At 43.5% G+C, this 20723-nt stretch overlaps 4 protein-coding genes across 6 annotated transcripts; 2 read left to right on the forward strand and 2 right to left on the reverse strand.

Moving 5' to 3' along the window:
• Positions 1-2137: 2137 nt before the first annotated feature.
• Positions 2138-7418, forward strand: LOC100820843 (ER lumen protein-retaining receptor). Of its 3 annotated transcripts, none has more exons than XM_024463668.1 (7): positions 2138-3591; positions 3685-3886; positions 5393-5658; positions 5878-5993; positions 6646-6719; positions 6905-6968; positions 7046-7418. In XM_024463668.1, exons 2-7 carry the CDS (start codon positions 3796-3798, stop codon positions 7080-7082), a joined length of 648 nt encoding a protein of 215 aa, XP_024319436.1. In that variant the 5' UTR covers positions 2138-3591; positions 3685-3795; the 3' UTR covers positions 7083-7418. The 3 variants fall into 3 exon arrangements, with proteins under 3 accessions (XP_024319436.1, XP_014758586.1, XP_024319437.1); XM_014903100.2 differs by having other exon boundaries at positions 2138-2661; positions 2956-3886; XM_024463669.1 differs by lacking the exons at positions 2138-3591; positions 3685-3886 and adding an exon at positions 3912-4549.
• A 2140-nt stretch (positions 7419-9558) lies between these two features.
• LOC100821144 lies at positions 9559-10480 on the reverse strand. The gene is made up of 2 exons (XM_003577520.4): positions 10334-10480; positions 9559-10258 (listed from the first exon to the last, which is right to left on the reverse strand). Exons 1-2 carry the CDS (start codon positions 10362-10364, stop codon positions 9807-9809), a joined length of 483 nt encoding a protein of 160 aa, XP_003577568.1. The 5' UTR covers positions 10365-10480; the 3' UTR covers positions 9559-9806.
• A 1690-nt stretch (positions 10481-12170) lies between these two features.
• On the forward strand, positions 12171-17189 carry LOC100821442 (GDT1-like protein 3). The gene is made up of 9 exons (XM_003577521.4): positions 12171-12427; positions 12532-12591; positions 12681-12806; positions 13101-13199; positions 13567-13639; positions 15606-15691; positions 16139-16222; positions 16442-16501; positions 16731-17189. The coding sequence occupies exons 1-9, from the start codon at positions 12368-12370 to the stop codon at positions 16917-16919; spliced, it is 837 nt and encodes a 278-aa protein (XP_003577569.1). The 5' UTR covers positions 12171-12367; the 3' UTR covers positions 16920-17189.
• A 2332-nt stretch (positions 17190-19521) lies between these two features.
• On the reverse strand, positions 19522-20274 carry LOC104584996. Its single transcript, XM_010240870.1, has one exon. It carries the CDS (start codon positions 20272-20274, stop codon positions 19522-19524), a length of 753 nt encoding a protein of 250 aa, XP_010239172.1.
• Between the last annotated feature and the right edge of the window lie 449 nt (positions 20275-20723).

Genomic DNA, 20723 nt, shown 5'->3' on the forward strand with positions numbered 1-20723 from the left:
AGGCGAAAACCATTTTATGTGTGTTTTTCGTCGGAGTGAAGAATGAAGCATTTCAGGCTTCACAGAAACTTCTGCCTGAAGTCTTCACTCTGAGTTCAAATGTGTTTGAAAATCTGTCGCTTTCGTGCTTGACCACCTAATCTAACCGTTGTGAGACAAGTGATGAAGTGTGAGCTGGAGGCTCAAAGTTCACTTTATCCAACGGGTCACAACGGCTAGATCAGCCGTGGCCAAGGCTATATAAGACGACCTACCGCGAAGAAGTTCGGTGGTGATCCCGAGTGAGTTGTTTTCAAGAACACCTAATAAAACCCTTAGAGCTGAACTGAGCGTGAAGAATGGGATCTCCTCTCTAGCCGAGCACTTGAAGCTTGTTACTCTTGGTGATTGGCATCACCTAGACGGCTAGGAGTCAGTGTTGAAGAGCAGTCGAAAATTGTGATTTGCCATCAACTAGTCTGTGAAGGTCCGGAGATCACCTCAAGATCTACCGCGAGTAACTGGGCGAGACTTCAGTCTTAGCTCAGGAGGATTGGGTGGACTTGTGTGTCCGCGAGTCTTGTGTGACTCAGCCCCCTCAACGGAGACGTAGGATTGTCCAACAATCTGAACTTCGAAAACAAATCCTTGTGTCTTCAGTCTTGGTGATTTCGTTCCTCAACTTTTACTTTGTGAAGTATAACTGATTCATTGTGTTCTGTCTTCATTGCTGCTGCTAAACCTGTTCATTTTTCTTCTTTCCGCTGCTACTCTAAAAATTGTTGAAGTACTGTGACTGTCTTCAGTCTTCAGTCTTCAGTCTTCATTTTGAAGAAAGAATTAAAACTGGTCACATTCACCCCCCTTCTGTGACATACTCGATCTTTCACCGGCGGCAGCTTCGCGAGCCCAACGTCGTCCACCGCAGGGATCTGCAGCGCCCTCTCCCTTCGCCGGCGCGCGCCCTTCGTGAAGGATGAGCCGGCCCGTGCTGCGCCCTCTTCCTCCTCCCTTCCGTCGGTGCAGCCACCCCTCAGCGGCTCGACGTCGTCCGCCAGCCTAGCCGCCAGGAAACGCACGCCGCAGGAGCAAGTATGAACGTCGCAGCAGCTGCGTGATGCTTATGTGCGGGGAGCTGCCGTGGTGCTACTGCGCAAAGAGGCAGGTTGGGTAGACCCGCGGGTCAGCGAGACCCGAGTCGGGTCCGGGACTTGTAGGATTTCAGACCCGGTGTCGGGTACGGGTTCGCGTCGTGGGTCTGGGATGGGTGACTGGGTCCGGGTCTGGTCGGTGATTATGAGAAAGTAAATTCGACTAACTTTCTGCAACATGTGATGAATAATTATACAAGTCGAATAAATATTCTAGATGGCTCGGATTATAAAAGTAGCTATAGTTATTTGTACTTACCATATTGTTATAGGTTAGAAAATGCGCGACATGTGGTGTCCATGGCCTGACCCCGCCCCGAAACTGCCGGGTGCCATCCATATCGCCGCCTTTCCCGTGTCCGTTTCCTTCAGTTCCCCATCGCCACCTCCCTCCTCCGTTGTTCCGCAGCCACCACCGGCCAGAGCCTCGAGTTCCCATCCTCCTCCAACTTGACGAGTTGACGGCCGCCATCCGCCTCCAGATCCGCCGCTGCCACCTCGCCCCCCGACACCTCTGACCCCCTTCTTCTCACTCGACTCCTCCACCACCCTTCTCCAGATCCACCACCGCGAAATCGCCCCCTCTGGCCACCACTCACACCACCCTCAGGTCAACGCCCATCTCGCGGCCTCCAATGGTAATGATGTATGATGTCAATGTAGCTGGTAGCCCATGAGATTTGGCTTTACTTCAACTTACTGTTTTCCATATCATTATTTGGCAGAGCAATGATCCCAGTCAACAAGGTGCCCAAGCTGCATTGAAGTTCTTGTCTTGAGAAATGTTGAGCAGCTGCTCAGATGCTCATTGGAGTATTTCCCATATCTTTATACATATGCTAGTCGTGCCAGTATCAGCAATATTGGCGATAGAATCTTGACTAGTATGGCCATAGCTGAAGATGGACTGCAACCATCTGGAACTTCTTCTGATCTTCTCTAACAACACCTAATAATTCGACAAGCATTCAAGCTCTAAAGCATCCAAGAGAAAGGTGACCCCAAAAAGGAAAAGGAAGCTCTGATTTTGTTGCATGAAGATGCTATGTTTGTGTATTTCTGAGATACTGTCAAAATTCTTTGGGGTCCCAAATTCTTTTGAAGTGAATATATGGTGTCTAAAATCAACCATGAAGTGTATATATCAAGCAGCAAGGGGATATATCCAGGGCACAAAATTGCAAAGACCAGTGCATATTTACATGGCTGGATCAACTCCAAAGGAGAGATCATAGAATAGAGAGGGGAGCAAAAGAATTTCAAAGTTTCTGAGCAATGATGGATTAACATGGGAATAGAGCAGTAGGAATTTTCAAAGACTTTGAGGCTTCTTGAAAGCCAAAGATTCCAAAGAATTATAATTACTACAACATCCCACAGGCAGGTAGAAGCATTGAGGGGCAGAGTTCCTTCGCTGTAGTGAAAAGATCTTGAGAGGAGTGCATCACATTAACAGACACTGATCTACCACTGCACACTTGGTCAATGCATCTGAAATGGCGAGAATTCCACGGCGTAGCAATACCACCAGGTAACACTAGAGAACACAAACTCACACACTGAGAGCCTACAGATACAACTTGCCAACTGCCACTGAAGAACAAGTGACAACAGAAATTTCTCCGTAAACAGAATGAATGTTCAGAAACAAAATGAGATACGCCACTGCTGGCTACTCTTACAACACATACAATGTTAGGTCATCTCTCCCCATCCAATAACAGAATATTTCCTGCAAATTATCTCTAATATTTCTGCTAACTCGTAGAAGAACTTAACTCATACAAGGCAACAGACCAACACTGCAGTTTCTTCTTCAATGCAGTCCTGCAGAGAAACGAGAACAGAGAACATCCGAGGTTTAGGTGAACGAACGCGGCCGTCGACGTCGGATCGAGGACTGAGGAGGTCGTCCGAACCGGGCGGGGGCGGAGGAGGCCGTCGGAGCTGTGAGGCGGACGGAGGAGACCGTCGAAGTGGGGAGTGGCGGGGGGAGCAGAGGAGGTCGGCGAGGTGGGTAAAGGCGGGGCGGAGGAGGCCGCGGGAGCGGGGGCGGATGATCCAGTGGCGGCCGGTGGAGCGTGCTCTCCTCCCCTTCCCGCGGGGCGGCGGCGCGGAGGCAGAAGCTGCAGACCGCAGTTTCCCCCGAGAAGCCCGCGAAGATTGGTTTTTCCCGTGGATGCAGATAAGTTCATTCCCCTATGCGCTGCTAGCCGTTGGATTAAAATGGACGGTGGATATAGGGCCGCAGGGCAAGCTGTGCTTTTACCATGGCAAGGCTGGCCTAGGAATGGGGCGGGTAGATGGTTTCTTTGGTTCGGATTTTGACATGGGCATGATTGTATCATATGGTTTTTATGGCAGGTACACACGCGTACAGCCGCGCTAGGCCTAGTCCAATCTCAGGAAGCCACCTCAGCTTCACCACGTAGCAACCGCCTGCCCGTCGGCCCTGTCACTGGTACATTAGGCCCAAGCGGTCCCATCTGTCAGCGCACATCCAGCCCTTCTTCAGTTAATTGCTCCTTCTCCCCATAAATCTCTCCACGCGCAGCCAGAACGCCGACGAAAGAGCCAGCACGCCGCCGCAGCCGCCAAGATCTGACCTGAGAGCCCAAAGAGGTCTGATCCAGGACGTTTCGGTTCCATCCAGAGGGTAGCGGAGATGAACTTGTTCCGGCTGGCCGGGGACATGACCCACCTCCTCAGCGTGGTGGTGCTCCTCCTCAAGATCCATACCATCAAGTCATGCGCAGGTGACTCGCGGGCACATCCCTTGGAACCATAACTACGAGTTGAACTAAGTCAATAGCGAAAAAAATAGCGTATTCATTTGAATTTACCTGTTGGCTTCTTTTTTGAGCTAACGGACTGTAAGCAAATTGCCTACAGTCTATCTAAAGTTGCTAATCTAAGCAGCAAATGCAGAGTAGTCTTTTCTCTTGGCTCGGTGAAAGACAAGGTTTAATTCTGAAGATTTGTCTGCATCTATATAGACTTGGTGTCTTCTGATTAAAAATGAAGTCATTGTAGGCGCCATGTATTTAAACTCTCGATATTGGGGAGACCATGGTGTCTGAAATACGAGAGTAGTTGACTACATCTGTGGGCGTGCACGGACACAATGCACCCGTTCGTGAAGGAAAAGATATTTCGAGCCGTTCGATTGGACTTTGTTATATTTGTAGAGGACACCACTCGCTTTGATGCTCAGTTCTCTTTCTGTTGGACATCAGGTGTCTTGCTTTGACGAATAATATGCACCGTTAGGTTCTATCATTCCAGAATGGAGTGACAGACCATTCTTTCTCAATGGAATGCCTTTGAAATGAATGTTCTCATATGAGTTTTGTTTAAGCTGAAAACTAGCAGGTGCTTCGCTCAGACTTTGTTTTGTCGCAAGCTTCGGTCTGTTCAAGGTCTGTAGTGCAATTTTTGTTGCCGTTCGGATAAAGAGTTCGGCATGTGGAAATTCACTTAATTTAACTAGGTGTGCCTATATTTTGGCCTTAGTCGTTTCATGCATGCCTTGACGCCCATCAAGTTAGCTTACCTTGAATACTGAATAGCAAGGCAAAGAGTAGAATAAGTTTTTCTCTTAATTTTGAAAAACTTACGAAAGCTAATTTTTTTGCAACAAACATTTAGCCTCACATGGCACAGAATAGAGAATATTGGTGGCCTGTGCAATCTAATGCAAATCATCTGTGAGAATAAATAGCTGAGACTCAATGAAATACACCATGTAAGGCACCCTAGAAGACACAACTTCTTTAGATGCCAAACATTCCTTTTTGAGGGAGTATAAACCAGTCTTCGCCTTATTATTTCCCTTGTGAGGTTTATAATGTAAGAATCTTGTAATGAAAACACAATAACCTATTGAGCACATCTATGCAGGGCTCAGTTTGTGCTTGCTGAACCTTGCCTTTTGTTTTTTTTTTTGACCGGGCTTCTTTTCTGTGTTTGAACTGTGGAATCTACTTGGTTATGTTTTGTTTTTACTAATTTCTCTGTTACATCTAAAACCACAGAATCATTTAACTAACTACAACAGCCCATACGATAAAGTATGGGTTTTTGGAAAAAAAAGCCACCACATACCAAAAGCAACCTCAATTAGTAGTAATAAACTTATAAAGTTTGCTCCTTTGTTTTCTATTTCTAGTAACTATTTGATTTTGTACTCTTACTACTGCCATAAGCCTCTCTTATCATTTGGTTGATTGTCCTATTTTTGTTACATTTGATAATTTCTGCAGGCATATCTCTGAAGACACAGGAGCTGTATGCAATTGTTTTTGCGGCTCGTTACTTGGACCTATTTGTGCATTTTATGTCCCTGTATAACACCATCATGAAGCTGGTCTTCCTGGCAAGCTCTTTCTCAATAGTTTGGTACATGAGACAGCATAAGATTGTCCGTAGAACCTATGACAAGGAGCATGATACCTTTCGTCATCAGTTCATACTGTTGCCATGTTTGGTTCTAGCTCTTCTCATTAATGAGAAGTTTACTTTTAGAGAGGTCCGTTCTGTTGATTTCTGCATTCTCAAATAATAGATTATGATGCTATCATTATGTCAAACCATCCAATCAAATCCTGACCTATCTAGATATACTAACATTTTACTCGTAGTTGTTAGGGCCAGTCTATGCAATGTGGTAGTGTTGCCAAATATTGTTATTGAAATTTTACTGTCTTGATTTCACTGCTGTGATCATTTGTGTCAGTATTCTTAACAGGTGATGTGGGCATTCTCCATTTATTTGGAAGCTGTAGCGATTCTTCCTCAACTTGTGTTGCTACAGCGCACGAGGAATATTGACAACTTGGCTGGCCATTATGTCTTCTTTCTGGGGTAACGTCCGCAGCATCAATTAGACTGAAAACAGTTTGTTTTGGGCATAACAATAGCATCATAATTTATTATTTGTTGGATTGGAGCGACTAGATGTCATGATTAGAATATGCAGTGAAACCCTCATTCAGTGCAAACTTGGAAACTACTCTCGTAGGACATTGGATAAAAAACACATGGCTCAGCAAAGGTGGAAATCCCACTAGTCACTTAAAAAAAACTTTTGCACATAACCTCCTATCATTGAGTTTTAAGTGGCTGGTAGGATTTACCACCTTCGATCTGAGCCGTGCCTTTTTTACCCAATGGCCTACGAGAATAGTTTCAATGTTTGCATTGAGTGGGGGTTTTCACTGGATAAGTCGCCTATCTAAATATACCAAGAGATAACTAGGAGATTTATTAACTATCCTTTGTGCCTGCGCCTGGTATACTTCTGGCACCACATGACACAAACATAGAACTCTTCATAGGATAAAAGCTGCCTGTCTTGGTTCTACCATTTCTATGATGTCATTCTACTATAAATTCCTTGTTTAACCTTATGAATTTTCTTATTTCCTATTCAGGACCTCATTTCCCCCTATTTTGTCATTTTATAGTTTGTCACTGGTAACTGTTTCCTAACACATTTGCCCTGTTTCTGATGCAGTGCATACCGTGCACTTTATATCCTTAATTGGATTTACCGATACTTCACCGAACCTCACTTTGTTCACTGGATAAGTAAGAACTCCACGTATCGTACCTCTTACTGTTTCTCGTGACTACAGTGAATGTAATACTCCCTCAATCCGGAAATAAGTGACTTGGATTTGGAAATAAGTGACTTGGATACAAATCCAAGTCACTTATTTCCGGACGGAAGGAGTAGTAATTACTTAGATGTAACCGAGATATTTCCGATGCAGGCTGGATTGCTGGTATCGTGCAGACTCTGCTGTATGCTGACTTCTTCTACTATTACATAACAAGGTACTCCCTTCGCTTTACATTGTCATTTTGCCAGATCTGTCTCATCCTACTGACGATGTACTCCAAACAATTTACAGCTGGAAAAACAATGTGAAGCTAGAGCTGCCAGCCTGAGTTTGCTGTTTCCTTCCAAGATAGACTAGGCTATCACTGCGTATTTAACTTAACAGATAGATAGACAATGAGTCACATGCTACAGCATGACTCGGATATGCATTATGGTTCCCTAGCTTGTCTTGTTTCTTTCTACTATTTTCGAAGGATGGAGAAGCTAGGGTCATCTATCTTGTAAGATAAGAACTTTATGATCGGCACAAAAAGATTGTGCTGTCGTATTGTTTGAAACTCGATGACGTGGTGCCGAACTCACTTGCTGTGTGAATCTCAGATGTTGTATATCATGACGGATGTTTTAAGGAATGTTTTTTCATGTTCCTTCAGAGGAATCAATTACTGAAGTCAAGTTTGGTGCGATCTTCAGGTACGTCTGCTTCGCTCGGTTTCAGCTTGCTGAAAACTATGGAAGTCTGAGGGCCTTCAACGATGCTTCTTGCCTGGACTTCTCAAATCCTAAAACCTTCCAACTCATTCGATAGTAGTATGTCATTCTGGGATTATAAGCTAGTAAGCTACGAGCCTACGGCCAGGAAATGCAGTGTTTCTCCTGCTCCCACGATCTGGGCGCTCTTGCTACTACATTTTTTCCTCCCAGCCAGTGCCTCTTGCCACGTCGTCTCTTGGCCCTGCCTTTTGCCTTTGACCACGCACGCTCTGCGAAGCTGCTTCCATCCGTGCCCCATCCTGGGCAAGGGAAAGAGGACGACGCACGGAGGAAGAAGTAGTCGTGGGACGGCCTTTTGCCTTTTGACCGCCGCGCCCCCGCTATCACAGCCGGCGCTTGGCTGACGCTTGTGCGGGCCCTGGCGTTCTGAAAAGCCTCGTTAGTGCACCTCCATCGGCCCGACGTAAATTCGGGCTGTTTTGCGGTCGTTTTGATCCGTTTGCGTCGCGGCCCGGAACACAGATCCGCGCACTGTCCGTTTGGGTAGCGGGTTGCGTCCAACGGAGTGACCCATTTTCATTAGCTTAGCTAGATTTGAAATTTACATAATTTAAACTAGAAATTTGAAACTTAACATAGATTTAAACATAAACTACTACTACCAGGGAGGTCATCTACTCGACATCCGAATCCAAGTTGATGATCTAGCGCACCGGCGTCCAGACCTCCATGTCGTTGTCCGCCGACCAGTGAGACCAGTAATCCTTCTCCTCCTCCTAGACGACGATGAGGGCGGCGACGGGGATGCATCGCATCGCTGGACTGGGACGCCGGCGAAGGAGCGACGATAGATGTCGTGATCCATCTCGAACTAGTCGTCCCCGTTCGGCGAGTCCTCGACAAACGCCGGGTCGTCATGGAGGTCGTCGGGGAGCTCCGCGCAGTGGCGCCAGATCTCCACCTGGCATGCCCGGCCGCTCGTCGGGACGAAGGGCACCGAAACCCGCTCGGGGTTCAGATGCCACACTGCTGACGAGGAGCCCCACATGCCACATTTTCTTCAGCCCCATGGGGTGCGGACGGTGGTCGGTGGTGGTGCGGGTGCTAGGGTTTGGGGTTGGGGGTTTGCCGGTGAAGTGGGTGGGCGGTGGTGGGGAAATGGTGACGAACTGGTCCCCATTTATGACTTGGATGGGGGCTCGTGCGTCGCTGTCAGGTGGGGCCAGACTACGAAAGGGTTTGACCATCGGTGGCCCAAGCGGCGTTCCGTTTCTCGGTCTTGGGGACACAAATCCGACGCAGATTTGAGGCCGGAATGCGTTTGCACAGGCCAAAAAGCGGACGCGGGCACAAATGGGTCGTCCTGCTGGGGACGTGTTTCCTTCATTTTCGCCCATTTGCGTCGACCCACTGGAGTTGGCCTTAGATCTTAGATGAAGTTGGTTCCAAGGCCCTGCATGACCCATTCGCTTGTCTCCCCTATGACCGGGAGCGGCCAATGGGAACTAGTTCCATCTAGTTGGTGCTAGAGCATGGGCTCAATCTAGTCGTTTCTGGGCTTGAGGCGAGCACACCTGCATAGAACTATAGGGCCTCCAACGTTCACCCGACAATGCCCAGCTCTTTACTGCCCACGTGCCTCATCATTGGGTCTACCAGCGGTGCCCGCCGTTCCTCGCCGGAACCATGGCCGCCCTCCTCCGCTGGCTCGACCTGAACTTAAAAAAGAATGTGTGTGTGGCTCTTTCTTAGTCGCTTGTTTTTTAATAAAAAATCTTAAAATCTCGGTCGACGTATCAGAGACATTGGATTAAGATCTGATGCTCTTCATTTCGTGATCTCACATGTGCTATCGTGGGATTAAGATCCGACGGCCAAACAGGTTGACTGACTTTTAGTTAAAAAACAGGCGATTTCTCAATAGCAAAATCGAAAAAGTTTATTATTTTACACCCGGAGTATCTGGACATCAGATCTGAACTTTTTACAAACATTATTATATTTGGGACGAAAATACCTCTTGAAACTATTCTAGGAAGTGTATCGATGCAAATCTCGATAGGTATAAATAAATGATGGCACCATTTATACCATAAGCATCACGTCATTAATTTTTTGGTAATGAAATTTGTGTGAAGCAAAATGCTCTCTTGAACGTACGCTGAACACAAAAACATCAAGTGCAAGAATGAGCAGCAGCACAAAGAGCGACAGGGGTGGCGCAAATCACTAATAAAAATCCATGGAAGACCATGGTCGATCGTCACAAACAGTACGTACGTGCGTGGCGCCCTGAAGGATATACAGTAGCTTAGTTGCTGACTGATAATGATAAATTAATTGCGGGCAGCAGCTCGATCCTCCAGCACGGCGCTGCGCTGATCCCGGTGCGCGGCGAGCGAGGCCATGGCGAACTCGAACTGCTCGAGCGAGAGGTTTGTGGAGAGGGAGAGCAGCTCCCTGCATGAGGCCCCGGCTTCTTCCCTCCCCCTGATCAGGCCGGCGACGTTGCTGCTGGAGGACCCGTCCAGGCCGATGTGCGCCACGTGCTGCACGTCCGTGGGGAACCCGATCTGAATGTCGTCCTCGTCGTCGTCCTCGTCGCCGTCATCCTTGTAAATCTCGAAGATGTGGGACAGGCTCCTGAAGCTCTTGATCAGCTTCCTGATCCCGGCTAGCAGGAACACGTCACGCCGGCTCGCCGCCTCCTGCTCTGCCGCGGCCGCCTTCCTGGCCACGTCCTCAGCTGCTGCTGCCTCCTCGTGATCCCGCGTAGTAGCAGCTGCACCTGGACATGGACATATATGAGTTACAGAGGACGTATGTAGTACTACAACGAGCAAGTGATATCTCGTGCATTTACCTTGAACCGGAGCGTCGACGATAGATGTCATGGTCGTCTTAGCTCGGCGGCAGACTGTTGAACGATCGAAGAGGAAGTGGATTGTGGTGAGTGGCTTGGTTTGGTCGCTCGTCTCGTACGTCTGTGTTATGTATAGAGAGAGGAGGGGTAGAGTGCAAGGGAAGGCAGTCAAAGAATGGAGGTGGTTATGGTGGTTATGTTGGATGTAAAGGTGGGGCAGCTGGCGGCAGAAATGAGTTCGAGTTGGTTATAGTGCATCACGCGTAGGGTTCTTCGAAACGACGCATATAATATTGCCCTCGTCTCATGACTACTGAACTGTACTGCAGATCGAGTGCGTACGGGTTATTTTGTTTGGCACCCAATGATATGATACGCCAAAACTATATACTCCCTCCGTCTAACAAGGATGTCTCAACTTTAAATTAATTTGAATGCATTTATATACTAAGTCATATCTAAATGCATCCAAATTTTGATAAACTTGAGATATCTTTTGTTTGATGGAAAGAGTATCATGTTTTCATTTGAAGCAAGCCAGATGAGAGTCGAAAAAATGTTGACTATACGAACCATGATTCACATTTTTCAAAATATAATGAGTCTAAGATAATTAATGAGGTTTATATGTTATCACAAATTATGTTACTAGGCCCTGAGTACCACGTTCGATTACTGATAGAATATTGTGCTAGAATACTTGGAAACCACCTGAGCTATGCTGCATAGACTCTGTTAATTGGTCCCTGTAAAGTACTTCATCTATTAATCGGTTTCCATTGGCACCCGGATGTGCGTGCGCCTAGATCTGGGCGTTCGGGTAAACCAAAACGTTCAGTTTTTTTTTAATACTCTGCGATCCTAAATTGTTGTCAAAATATTACATGTATCTAGACGTCTTTTAAGAATAAATACATTCATATTTAGACAAATTTGAGTCAAAAATTTAGAATCAAATGGAGTACAAAATTCGGTCTCCAAATTTTGCTGACCAGTCGGTTCCCTATAAAATCAAGAACCAAGAGTTTGGTCCATCAAAATTTTTGGTTCGGTTTCGGTTTTTAACCGAACAAACTGACGAAATTGAATCGGCCAAAAAAAATAAACGAAGAATTAGGCACGTAGAACGGGAATGAGAAAGGAAATGCAGTTGAACAAATCGATCGGGAGACGAGATCTTTGGCCGCTGGCTACAGGGCAAGTGTACTCAACCACCAGTTTAGAGTAAAGATCACGAGAGGAGAGAGAATACGGCAGCACTAGGATGGAACGTTGTTACCGCCTGCCGGAGCGAAGAAGAGATCCAGAAGGAAGAGAGTCGGACGAAGGAGAAGTCGTCTTCAGAGGCAGCACGGCAGCGTGCAGATGATGGCTTATAGAAATTAGTGTTTGTTGTGTAGGTCTTATCGTGTGCAGCTTGGACATGAAAAAAATATGATGATGTGAGCAAGGGAGAGTCAAAGATTTTTACTTTCAAAAGCTTAGGATGTGTTTGGTTTGTGTTAATTATAACCCTACAAAATGTTGCCAAAATTTGGCTTACCAATTTTTTGGTTAATAATTTTTTGGTACTTACTTTGCCAACTATTTTGCAAGAATAAGTAAGAGATGTGTGATGAATCATATTGGCAATCAAAATTTTAGCAATGCACCAACTAACAACCAAATTATGGTAAGCTGCCAATTTGTTGAAAAGGCTAGTTCGGGAACGAACCAAAGAGCTCCTGGATCTATTGTTTAATAACGGATTTTCCTTGATTCTGAAAGAACAGGCATCCTCTTCCTGAATCAGTAAAACCGGTCGTTTTTTTTAAAAGAAAAACTGACGCTGAATTTCTGAACTGGACACACAAACACAAATATCAAGGGTACAGCTAACCTGTCGACTCCTCTGCCACCTCCACAACCCTAGCCCCTTGCCTCGTTAATCCCTAGAGCCAAAAGATCAAAGCAATTCGACGAACAGAGCCCATCCACAAGCCATCTATCTTCGGTCTTACCAAACCTATAGTCTAGGGTTCTTTTGATCCGCCGATGGACCCGACTCCGAGATTTCTTCTCCTCCTCGCTCTCCTCGCGTTCGCCGCGGGCGTGGTAAGAACCTGATAAAGCTCGGGTCTCTGAGCAGAAATGTTCTTCAGTTTAGTTGTCTCGTCGAAAATTTGTTCAAACGTTGTTGCGATTTTGCTTTTCTTCAGGGGAGTGCGGCAGACAACGAAGCTACGGAGTCAGGGATCTCGCTGGGGCGCCGCGCTGGTGTCAGCAATCTTTCCTATTTGGGCGACTTTTTTTTTTCTTTTCTCGAACAAACTCCGGGATTTTGATAGGTGTTGGTGCAATTGGTTAGGGCTTGTTGCACGGCCTGAAGAAGGACTTGGTGGTGGACGGAGACCATGGGGTGGCTCTCGACGAGGTGGGCCCTGGGCTGTTCGATGCTCTCTTGGCCAGCCTATCGATGATCTTAGTCAGTGAGGTATTGTTGCTTAGTACTTGGAACTATGAGATTTTTGTTTCAAATTGGCTTTGTGTAGCCACAGCAGTGGAGCTGTTTACATGTTGATGGCTGTGAGCTTCAGATATGTGGTGTGTTTGGTCATTGGTGGTCGTGAGCTTCAAATATGTGGCCTTATCACCGCCTGCTGGTGGGCCACATGTGTAACAGCTCATGTATGCATTTGCTACATCAGAGCAGGGTTTTGTCAGCAGCGACGCAATTCACGTGAGATGTGTATTGATGTTTGGATTTTCTCTTTTCGTGGTTGTGTAGATTGGAGATGAGACCTTTATCATTGCTGCGCTAATGGCGATGCGACACCCCAGGTCAATTGTGCTGTCTGGTGCACTCTCGGCACTGTATGTGATGACGGTGAGATCTCGGAGATCGATACATGTCTTCAACAAATTCAGATTAATTACATCTTGGACATTACAAGTCAACTATGAAGGACCTGACACAGCCAGTGGTTATTATGTTTCTGCTAACTAATTAATTTTGTAGTTTGAGTTTTTTTCTTTTACTACATGTAGGTAGAGAAATGAATTATGCGATGTTGTATTGTTTAGTCGAGGCAGGCACTGTCCATATTTTTAATATGTGCTATGATTTTGGACCATAAGTGCTGATGGTATTCATGTTTAGTACCCTTAATGCTAGGATGCTAGCTACATAATTTTGTTAACCTTAGCAGACGCTACAAAAGCCTCTCTGTTTTGCTAACATATTTCTTCTTAAGGTACTGTCAACGGGACTTGGTAGAATAGTGCCCAATTTGATATCAAGGAAGCACACCAATAGTGCTGCAACAGGTACCTTTTATATCCATATGTTGGGTACCATATGTGTGTTTCAGCAGTTTGTAGCTGTGCATCCGTAGCTGCAGTTGCCATGCTAACAGCCAGTTTAAACTGGTATTTACTTGCTAGGTTACCTCGCCTTGTGGCGAGTATGCAGTGATCAGCCTTTGTAGGCCTCGTATCTGGTTTTATATACATATCTATATATGTAATGGCTACATAATCCCTTAAGAGTGTGGAATGCGCTTCCTATGTACCTGTGTATATTCATTTAGCATCAGCATAAAATTCTAACGCATCAAAAAACATACTTCGTAACATGTTTCAACATAAGAAGATCTGAATGCACAGATGGGCTAACTTACCAACTTAAGATGGTGACCATTTGAAGCACCACTCGTTTGGATTCCTTGGGCTAATTTAACCTCCCAAGATTAGAATTAAGAGTAAATTTCACAAAACTACAGGTCTGATGTGTCAAAATATAACAAAACTATATATTTAAATTCCAATGTCACAGGACTACTGATTTAAGCACCAACTGTGTTAGAAAACTACATATTTTGCCAAGTCACTTATTTTGGGACAGAGGGAGTATCACAAATCCAAGTCACTTATTTTGGGACAGAGGGAGTATTACAAACTACAGGTTTGTGATGCATTTTCACAAGACCCTGAATCACATGGCACCAACAAATTTTGATATGTGTAGTTTTGTGATCAGATTGGTCTCTAAATCTAAAGTTCTTTGACATTTGATGCTTTTAGTTTTTTTTATAATTTGTATCTTAAACGTTTAGTTTTGTGAAAATTAACTCTAGAAAAGAAGACATTGTGGATCGAGTTAGTCGATTTGCAAAAGTACCTGTTTCTCTCATGCAATACTTTTTAGGAGCATAGTAGAACAAATAAACAACACATAGGGTCGCAAGATAGGGCAGTTGCTACTGCCTGTCCCCTCTTTGTGTGCACTCCCCTTTATTTACCACCTTGTAAGTGGTCTCCAAGAGACTAGATAGCCAGGCGGAGCCAGGATTTGGAACATGGGTATGCACATTCTTTTTTTTACTAGAGACGATCTAAAGGACGGTAGGTATAGCATCTATGGCGCGTTGAACAAGCATACTACACATGTACTTGGCAAATTGATATTTTACCGCATACAATTTCTTAATGTATACGATGGAGTATAAATCACACACCTCAACACAGCAAGCGCCAAATGAACACCAACACATGTAAAACAGCGGTCATACATTTGGCGACTAAACAAGACACAAACTCTATAAAACTAGCTAGCTAATTAAATCAATCGACATTGATCTAACAACATGTAAATAAGACAAACTCTACAGGAGTAAATAATTAAACAATACACAAACTCCAAAATTTTGCCTACAAATATACAAGTAGTATTCCTTTGCCAAAATACCTGAGTATGCATTGCATACCCAAGCATTAGGCTCGCTCCGCCAGTGTAGCTGAGTATCCTGAGTTATCAGATTTATACCTGTTAAACACATTAACTTTCTGGTTTCGCAAATTCCAGACTTGCTTACCTCTTATGAGCAATATAGGTCTTGTTTTCCTAAACCTGTTTTTTGAGTTCTGCAAATACTTCTACTGATTAAAAGGAACTTACAGAATATCCTATTATATTACTGGTATTAATCAATATGCAAATGTCCTACACCATCTGGTATAAAATAAAAAATCCGGTAACTTTCTTGAATTCTATTGCTAAATGCAAGATATTCTTAAATTAGTCTGCATAACTCATATTCTACTCTGATTCATCATATGTTTCTAATGTCAGTGCTCATTAAATTTATATTCTTTAATTCTTGTTCTTGGTTTTCTGCCCTTGGTATGTTCTACAATGCATGAATCAGGCTGGTTTTATTATTCAATAATTTATTACATGAATGATTTTCTTTTCTTTGGACATAACCTCTCTACTTGTCTACTTCTCTTCTAGTTCTGTACTTGTTCTTTGGACTAAGGTTATTGTACATTGCTTGGAAGTCTGACCCCAAGGGATCTCAGAAGAAGGAAATGGAAGAAGTATGTGCTCCTTTGATAGATATCCTTTGCTTTCTTTTAAGAATCATGTATCTCATTTTTTACGTTCTTTGAAGCGTTTCATGTCATGATCTCTTACTAGTTCCTAGAAAGTACTATTAACATTATCGTGTTTTTGGTGTTGGTGTCTTCTTGATACTCTGCAAAGCACTAACTTTAGATGCCATCATTGGTTATATTTGATTGGGAATGCAATGTTTTTGAACAAAGAAGAAAGAATCACCAGTACACTCTTTGTCACACTACATCATCGATAACGCAATAGTACATAATGTCTTATCGTGAATATAACTCTTATACCGAGTAATGACAATGAAAATAAGGGCATGAAAAATAGTTACTCTTAATTAGACCAGATTCACTTGCTTTGAAAAGAACTGCAGATCTTTTGATGTTGTATCGGTAATGGTATGCATGCATGTCTGGCAGGTGGAAGAGAAGCTTGAATCAGGTCAAGGAAAATCAACCATTCGCCGTTTTTTTGCAAGATTTTGTACACCTATCTTTTTGGAGGTCAGTTTTTGTTGCCTTGTAAAAGCATGGTTTTGCACTGCATGTCAGCAGTTGCTTTTTTTACTCTTGCCATCCTTGTCCAATACAAGTAGATGCCAAGTACTGTCAATTTTTCCCTGTTCTTTTTCTTTGTAACAATCTTTCTTTTGTTGATTATCTACAAAATTCAACTCACGAGACACTCTTTGAAGTTTAATTTGATGTTCACCGTGCTTGCAGGCTTTCGTCTTCACCTTTTTGGCCGAATGGGGCGATCGGAGCCAAATAGCAACGATTGCTGTAGGCTGCTACTGAACTAGCACTACAATTCTGTTTGTGATATCATATATGCTCATATAGGAACCAACATCTCTTGTTGATATATATCTAGGTTTCTAATTTTCTGACCATTATTAAATAATAAAATGAAAAATTATGCATAACAAATGTCATATATTCCATTTCCATTCAACACTTCGGTATTATGTCTCTATCTACTAGTGAATGCTTCATCTGCTTCACTGTGCAGCTTGCTACTCACAAGAATGCTATCGGAGTTGCAGTTGGAGCGTCGGTGGGGCACACCCTTTGCACATCCATTGCGGTTGTAGGTGGGAGCATGTTGGCATCCAAGATTTCACAACGGACAGTTGCAACAATAGGAGGTGTTCTCTTCCTAGGATTTTCCCTGTCCTCGTATGTATACCCTCCTCTATGATTGATGGCATTAAAGGTTTCATCCCTGGGAGATAGCAGTCTATGACTGGTTGTCCCCTATTGAAAGAAGCACGTAAAGGGGAAGCAATTAGATTCTTTCAGCGCCTGGAGAAATACCTAATGCAGATTAATGTACAGCCCTTCTGGAATGAAAATCTTCTCTCCTTCCATAGCATGGTTGATCATTTCTTTGTTGTATTGATTTTCATGCAATTCTGCTCACAATTCTGTTAACATATTAGTACTATCTTTTATGAGCCTTTGTTTTTTAGCTCTACGAGATATAGAAGAGGTACAAACTCACAGAACCGAAGGATGTGTCTGGGAGAGCTCCGCCCCATCTCAAGTGCAGTCTACCTTCTAATTCAACTACATATGAGGTCCAGTTTCAGTTTGGGGGTGACTGCTGGAAAAGTCGCTACCCCTTCGTCAATTTTGCGCCACTCCTATGGATCGTTTATTTGAACTGCACATCACGAAGGAAAAAAAATCATTTGAGCTGCACAACCATGCACAACATGGAGGAAAAATCATTTGATCTCCTGCTGTTAGTGCTCTGTTATCTTTCTTTTTTTTATGTGCATTAACATGCTCAGGTGAAGACTGCTTGTATGCTTGAAGCCAAGCCAGTAAATATACAAGAAAACACATTCAAACAAACTTCAGATAAAATGAAGATGCACTTGATTTCAGACACCAGAACTTTGACACACATGATTGAGCTCACAGTTCTTACAATCAGACATTTCAGAGACAAAAACTGAAAAAGCATAGATACGCTTGATCATTCTCAGGTCTTACAATCAGATTAATACAAGAAAATCATTCGGACAAATCACAAGACATCTTAAAGTTTTCTTTGCTCTTCCATCTGGCCATACGGAAGTCAGTACCCGATGATTGAACACAAACATGATAAAAAGTTTAAAAAAAAAGTCATGGAAATCTAAGAATTTTAACGAAAAGGAGAAGAAAAGAGAGGTAAGCATGCTTCTCTTCTCGCTTGGCTTCTCCTCGTGCCATCAACTTTGTCGTGCCTAACACTAGCGGCTTCAGTTACACGACCCTGGACAACATGGCGCCAACCTCCAACTGACGCGGCGCAGAGACAACTTCCAACGTGAGGAAGCCCTGGGCCTCGGCAAGGGAGTCCCATGAGCACGGCGGTGCCCTGCAATGCGCGGCTTCTCAAACCTTCTGGCAGGAACACAACCGCAAGTTGACACAAGTCGCGTTGCATGATTGTTGCTACACTTTTTTGGATTGGACGAACATCGGAGTGTTTGCTATAAGAGACACTGTCGCGGCAGACATTTGCCCGCACTATGCTACGGCACTTTGTTCAAATATAGTTAATTTTGATTTTTAACCGCACTTTTAACACTTCAATCGAAGATTTTGCCAATAAAAGTACGTCAAATACTATTGCCAACACGAGTTTATTCAATACTTTTAAAATGCCACAAATATAAATTTGACACATTTTGAAACCAAATTGACGCATTTTGAAATGTGTCTGGTAATCTACCTTGACGTAGTGAGACTGAAGAGAAAACATTCGCTCCTTAAAAATTCTGTTGGATAATTGCCCAAGAGAGAATGTTGAGGAATCAGTAGAAGGGAAGACCACCTAGCATCCAACTCCTTCAAGTGGTTAACATTCCTGCCGGTTAACTTTAAATGGTCATTTATCCAAACTCCAATCTAATCTATAAAAAGAGGATTATTAAATTTATTTTTTTATCATGCTGATTTTCAACTTCAGCTTTGAATATTTTAAATTTATCCAACGTTTCTGACATTTCTTTTATTGGATAAATGTAACCATAATGGGAGTAGTCGTCTGTGAATGTTATGAACGAATCATAACCATCCACACTTTTCACAGGAAATGGTCCACAAATGTCAGTGTGAATAATTTCTAATGTGCTGGTACTACGTGTTGCACTCTTTTTTATTTGCTTTACATACTTTCCTTTAACGCAATCTATGAATTGCTCTATGTTTCAGAACTCTAATGGAGGAATAATTTCGGTTTTAACAAGTCTTTCTATTCTCCTCTCGAAATATGGCCTAAACGACAGTGTCATAATTTCGATGATTCATGAGTCCTCTTTCTTTTCTTTTGTGCTTTCTCCGACGCGGCAACATGTTCATTCACATTACACACAGAATATACTTTTTCACGTATGGATAATAAATAAAACTCATTGTGAAGGAAAGCAACACCCACACAATCATTATTAAACCATATGGCACACTTGCCATGTCTAAAATGACATTCATAATCAACTTTGTCCAAACATGAAACACTAATGAAGTTTCTGTGTAATGAAGGAACATAAAAAACATCTCTAAGCAGAATTGTGAATCCATCGGCAAGCTCCAAGGAGATGTCGCGGACCGTTTCAACGTCCGCTTGGACTCCATTTGCAACTTCAATGCATCTTTTGTTTCTTTGCGTAGTCCGCGTCGAAAGGAATCCCATTCTTTGCCACTATTGACTTCAGCCATGTTGGGCAATCTTTCTTGTAATGCCCAGTCTTCTTGCAGTGGAGATATGTATCTTTGTCCACTGGAAAAGACTTATGCTGATGCTAATGTTACATGGGAGCTTTACCATGTGGCTTTGAAGAGGAACTTTGATTGCCTTGATTGAAGTTCTTTTTCTTGTTATCCTTCACATAGTTCAGGAAACCACCATATGAGAATTTAATTATGTCCTCTCCTTGCACACACATGGCTATCTTTTCAATATCCCACCGCTCTGGCTGCATGTTGTAGTTGACAACAAAGGTGTCAAACTCTTTTTGCAGTGAAGCCATAACCAGATGGACAAGCAGTGCAGGCTTGAGCTCTAGATCAGCATCCATGGGTTTCAGCTTGGCTGCCATGTTGCTCATCCTGAGGATATGCTCTCTTATGCCACGTCCTCCTCCTGTGTACTTTTTTGTCACCAGTTGCTTTAGCAGCTGGATAGCATATATCTTTGAAGAGCCAGTGAACTGGCTCTTTATCTTTTCAAGATACTTCCCTACGGAAGCACACTCTGCAATTGAGTCCACAATAGCGTGCTCAATTGTGTTCTTTATGAAAGCCATGCACTTTTTGTTGGCGGTGACCCACTTTTTGTTCTCCAGGGTGTATGACATCTCCAACGGAGCATACTCCCTCTTCTTTTTTTCCCAAGCAGCATCATCGTCTTTATCTTCTCTGACTGGCTCTGTCGGCTTTGGGGGCTGTGGAGTGTCAACCGCCCAGTCCACCTCAGCACAGACAAAAGCCAGGTCAACTTTCTTTCTCCACTCAGTGTAGTTGTCACCTCTGAGGGTTGGCACGTCCTTGATGCATCCCATCAAGTAGTACCCTCTTGAAACCACAATGAAGTGAGAAGATAACGACAATTACATGCATTAATCCAACGTTGGTCAAAAATTATACATACAACTGTTTGTGCAATTTAATCGTTGGGCAGAAAATAGAATTAAATGCACATATTATGCACATATTAACCATTAATCATGATCATGCTATTAATGACGTTGGTCAAGAAAAATAACAGGATCACAATTATCATAAAACACCTTTAATCATGTTCTTCTAATTTAAACAACACTTTTAAACTATTTGCACCGGAAAAAATTCATAACCTTATTCAGAAGCATTTTTTTGTACTTTTCTATTTCCTAAAACAAACATCTCGTTGGTTCGGTTTGAATAGGAGAATAGACCAAAATGTGCAAAAACTGATCATAAACTGTAAAAGAATACTTCTGTAAAAAACAAAACTCATTTTGTGCACAAA

The sequence above is a fragment of the Brachypodium distachyon genome, chromosome 4 (assembly GCF_000005505.3).
Source record: "Brachypodium distachyon strain Bd21 chromosome 4, Brachypodium_distachyon_v3.0, whole genome shotgun sequence".
In the NCBI taxonomy this organism is placed as follows: domain Eukaryota; kingdom Viridiplantae; phylum Streptophyta; class Magnoliopsida; order Poales; family Poaceae; genus Brachypodium; species Brachypodium distachyon.

Coding starts and splice junctions, on each gene's coding strand:
- LOC100820843 (XM_024463668.1), top strand. CDS start 3,796: ATGAACTTGTTCCGGCTGGCCGGGGACATGACCCACCTCCTCAGCGTG. Junction 3,887..5,392: donor TACCATCAAGTCATGCGCAG/GTGACTCGCGGG, acceptor TAATTTCTGCAG/GCATATCTCTGAAGACACAG. Junction 6,720..6,904: donor TCACTTTGTTCACTGGATAA/GTAAGAACTCCA, acceptor TTTCCGATGCAG/GCTGGATTGCTGGTATCGTG.
- LOC100821144 (XM_003577520.4), bottom strand. CDS start 10,364: ATGACATCTATCGTCGACGCTCCGGTTCAAG. Junction 10,259..10,333: donor CGTCGACGCTCCGGTTCAAG/GTAAATGCACGA, acceptor GTCCATGTCCAG/GTGCAGCTGCTACTACGCGG.
- LOC100821442 (XM_003577521.4), top strand. CDS start 12,368: ATGGACCCGACTCCGAGATTTCTTCTCCTCCTCGCTCTCCTCGCGTTC. Junction 13,640..15,605: donor CACCAATAGTGCTGCAACAG/GTACCTTTTATA, acceptor CTTCTCTTCTAG/TTCTGTACTTGTTCTTTGGA. Junction 15,692..16,138: donor AGAAGAAGGAAATGGAAGAA/GTATGTGCTCCT, acceptor CATGTCTGGCAG/GTGGAAGAGAAGCTTGAATC.
- LOC104584996 (XM_010240870.1), bottom strand. CDS start 20,274: ATGGGATGCATCAAGGACGTGCCAACCCTCAGAGGTGACAACTACACT.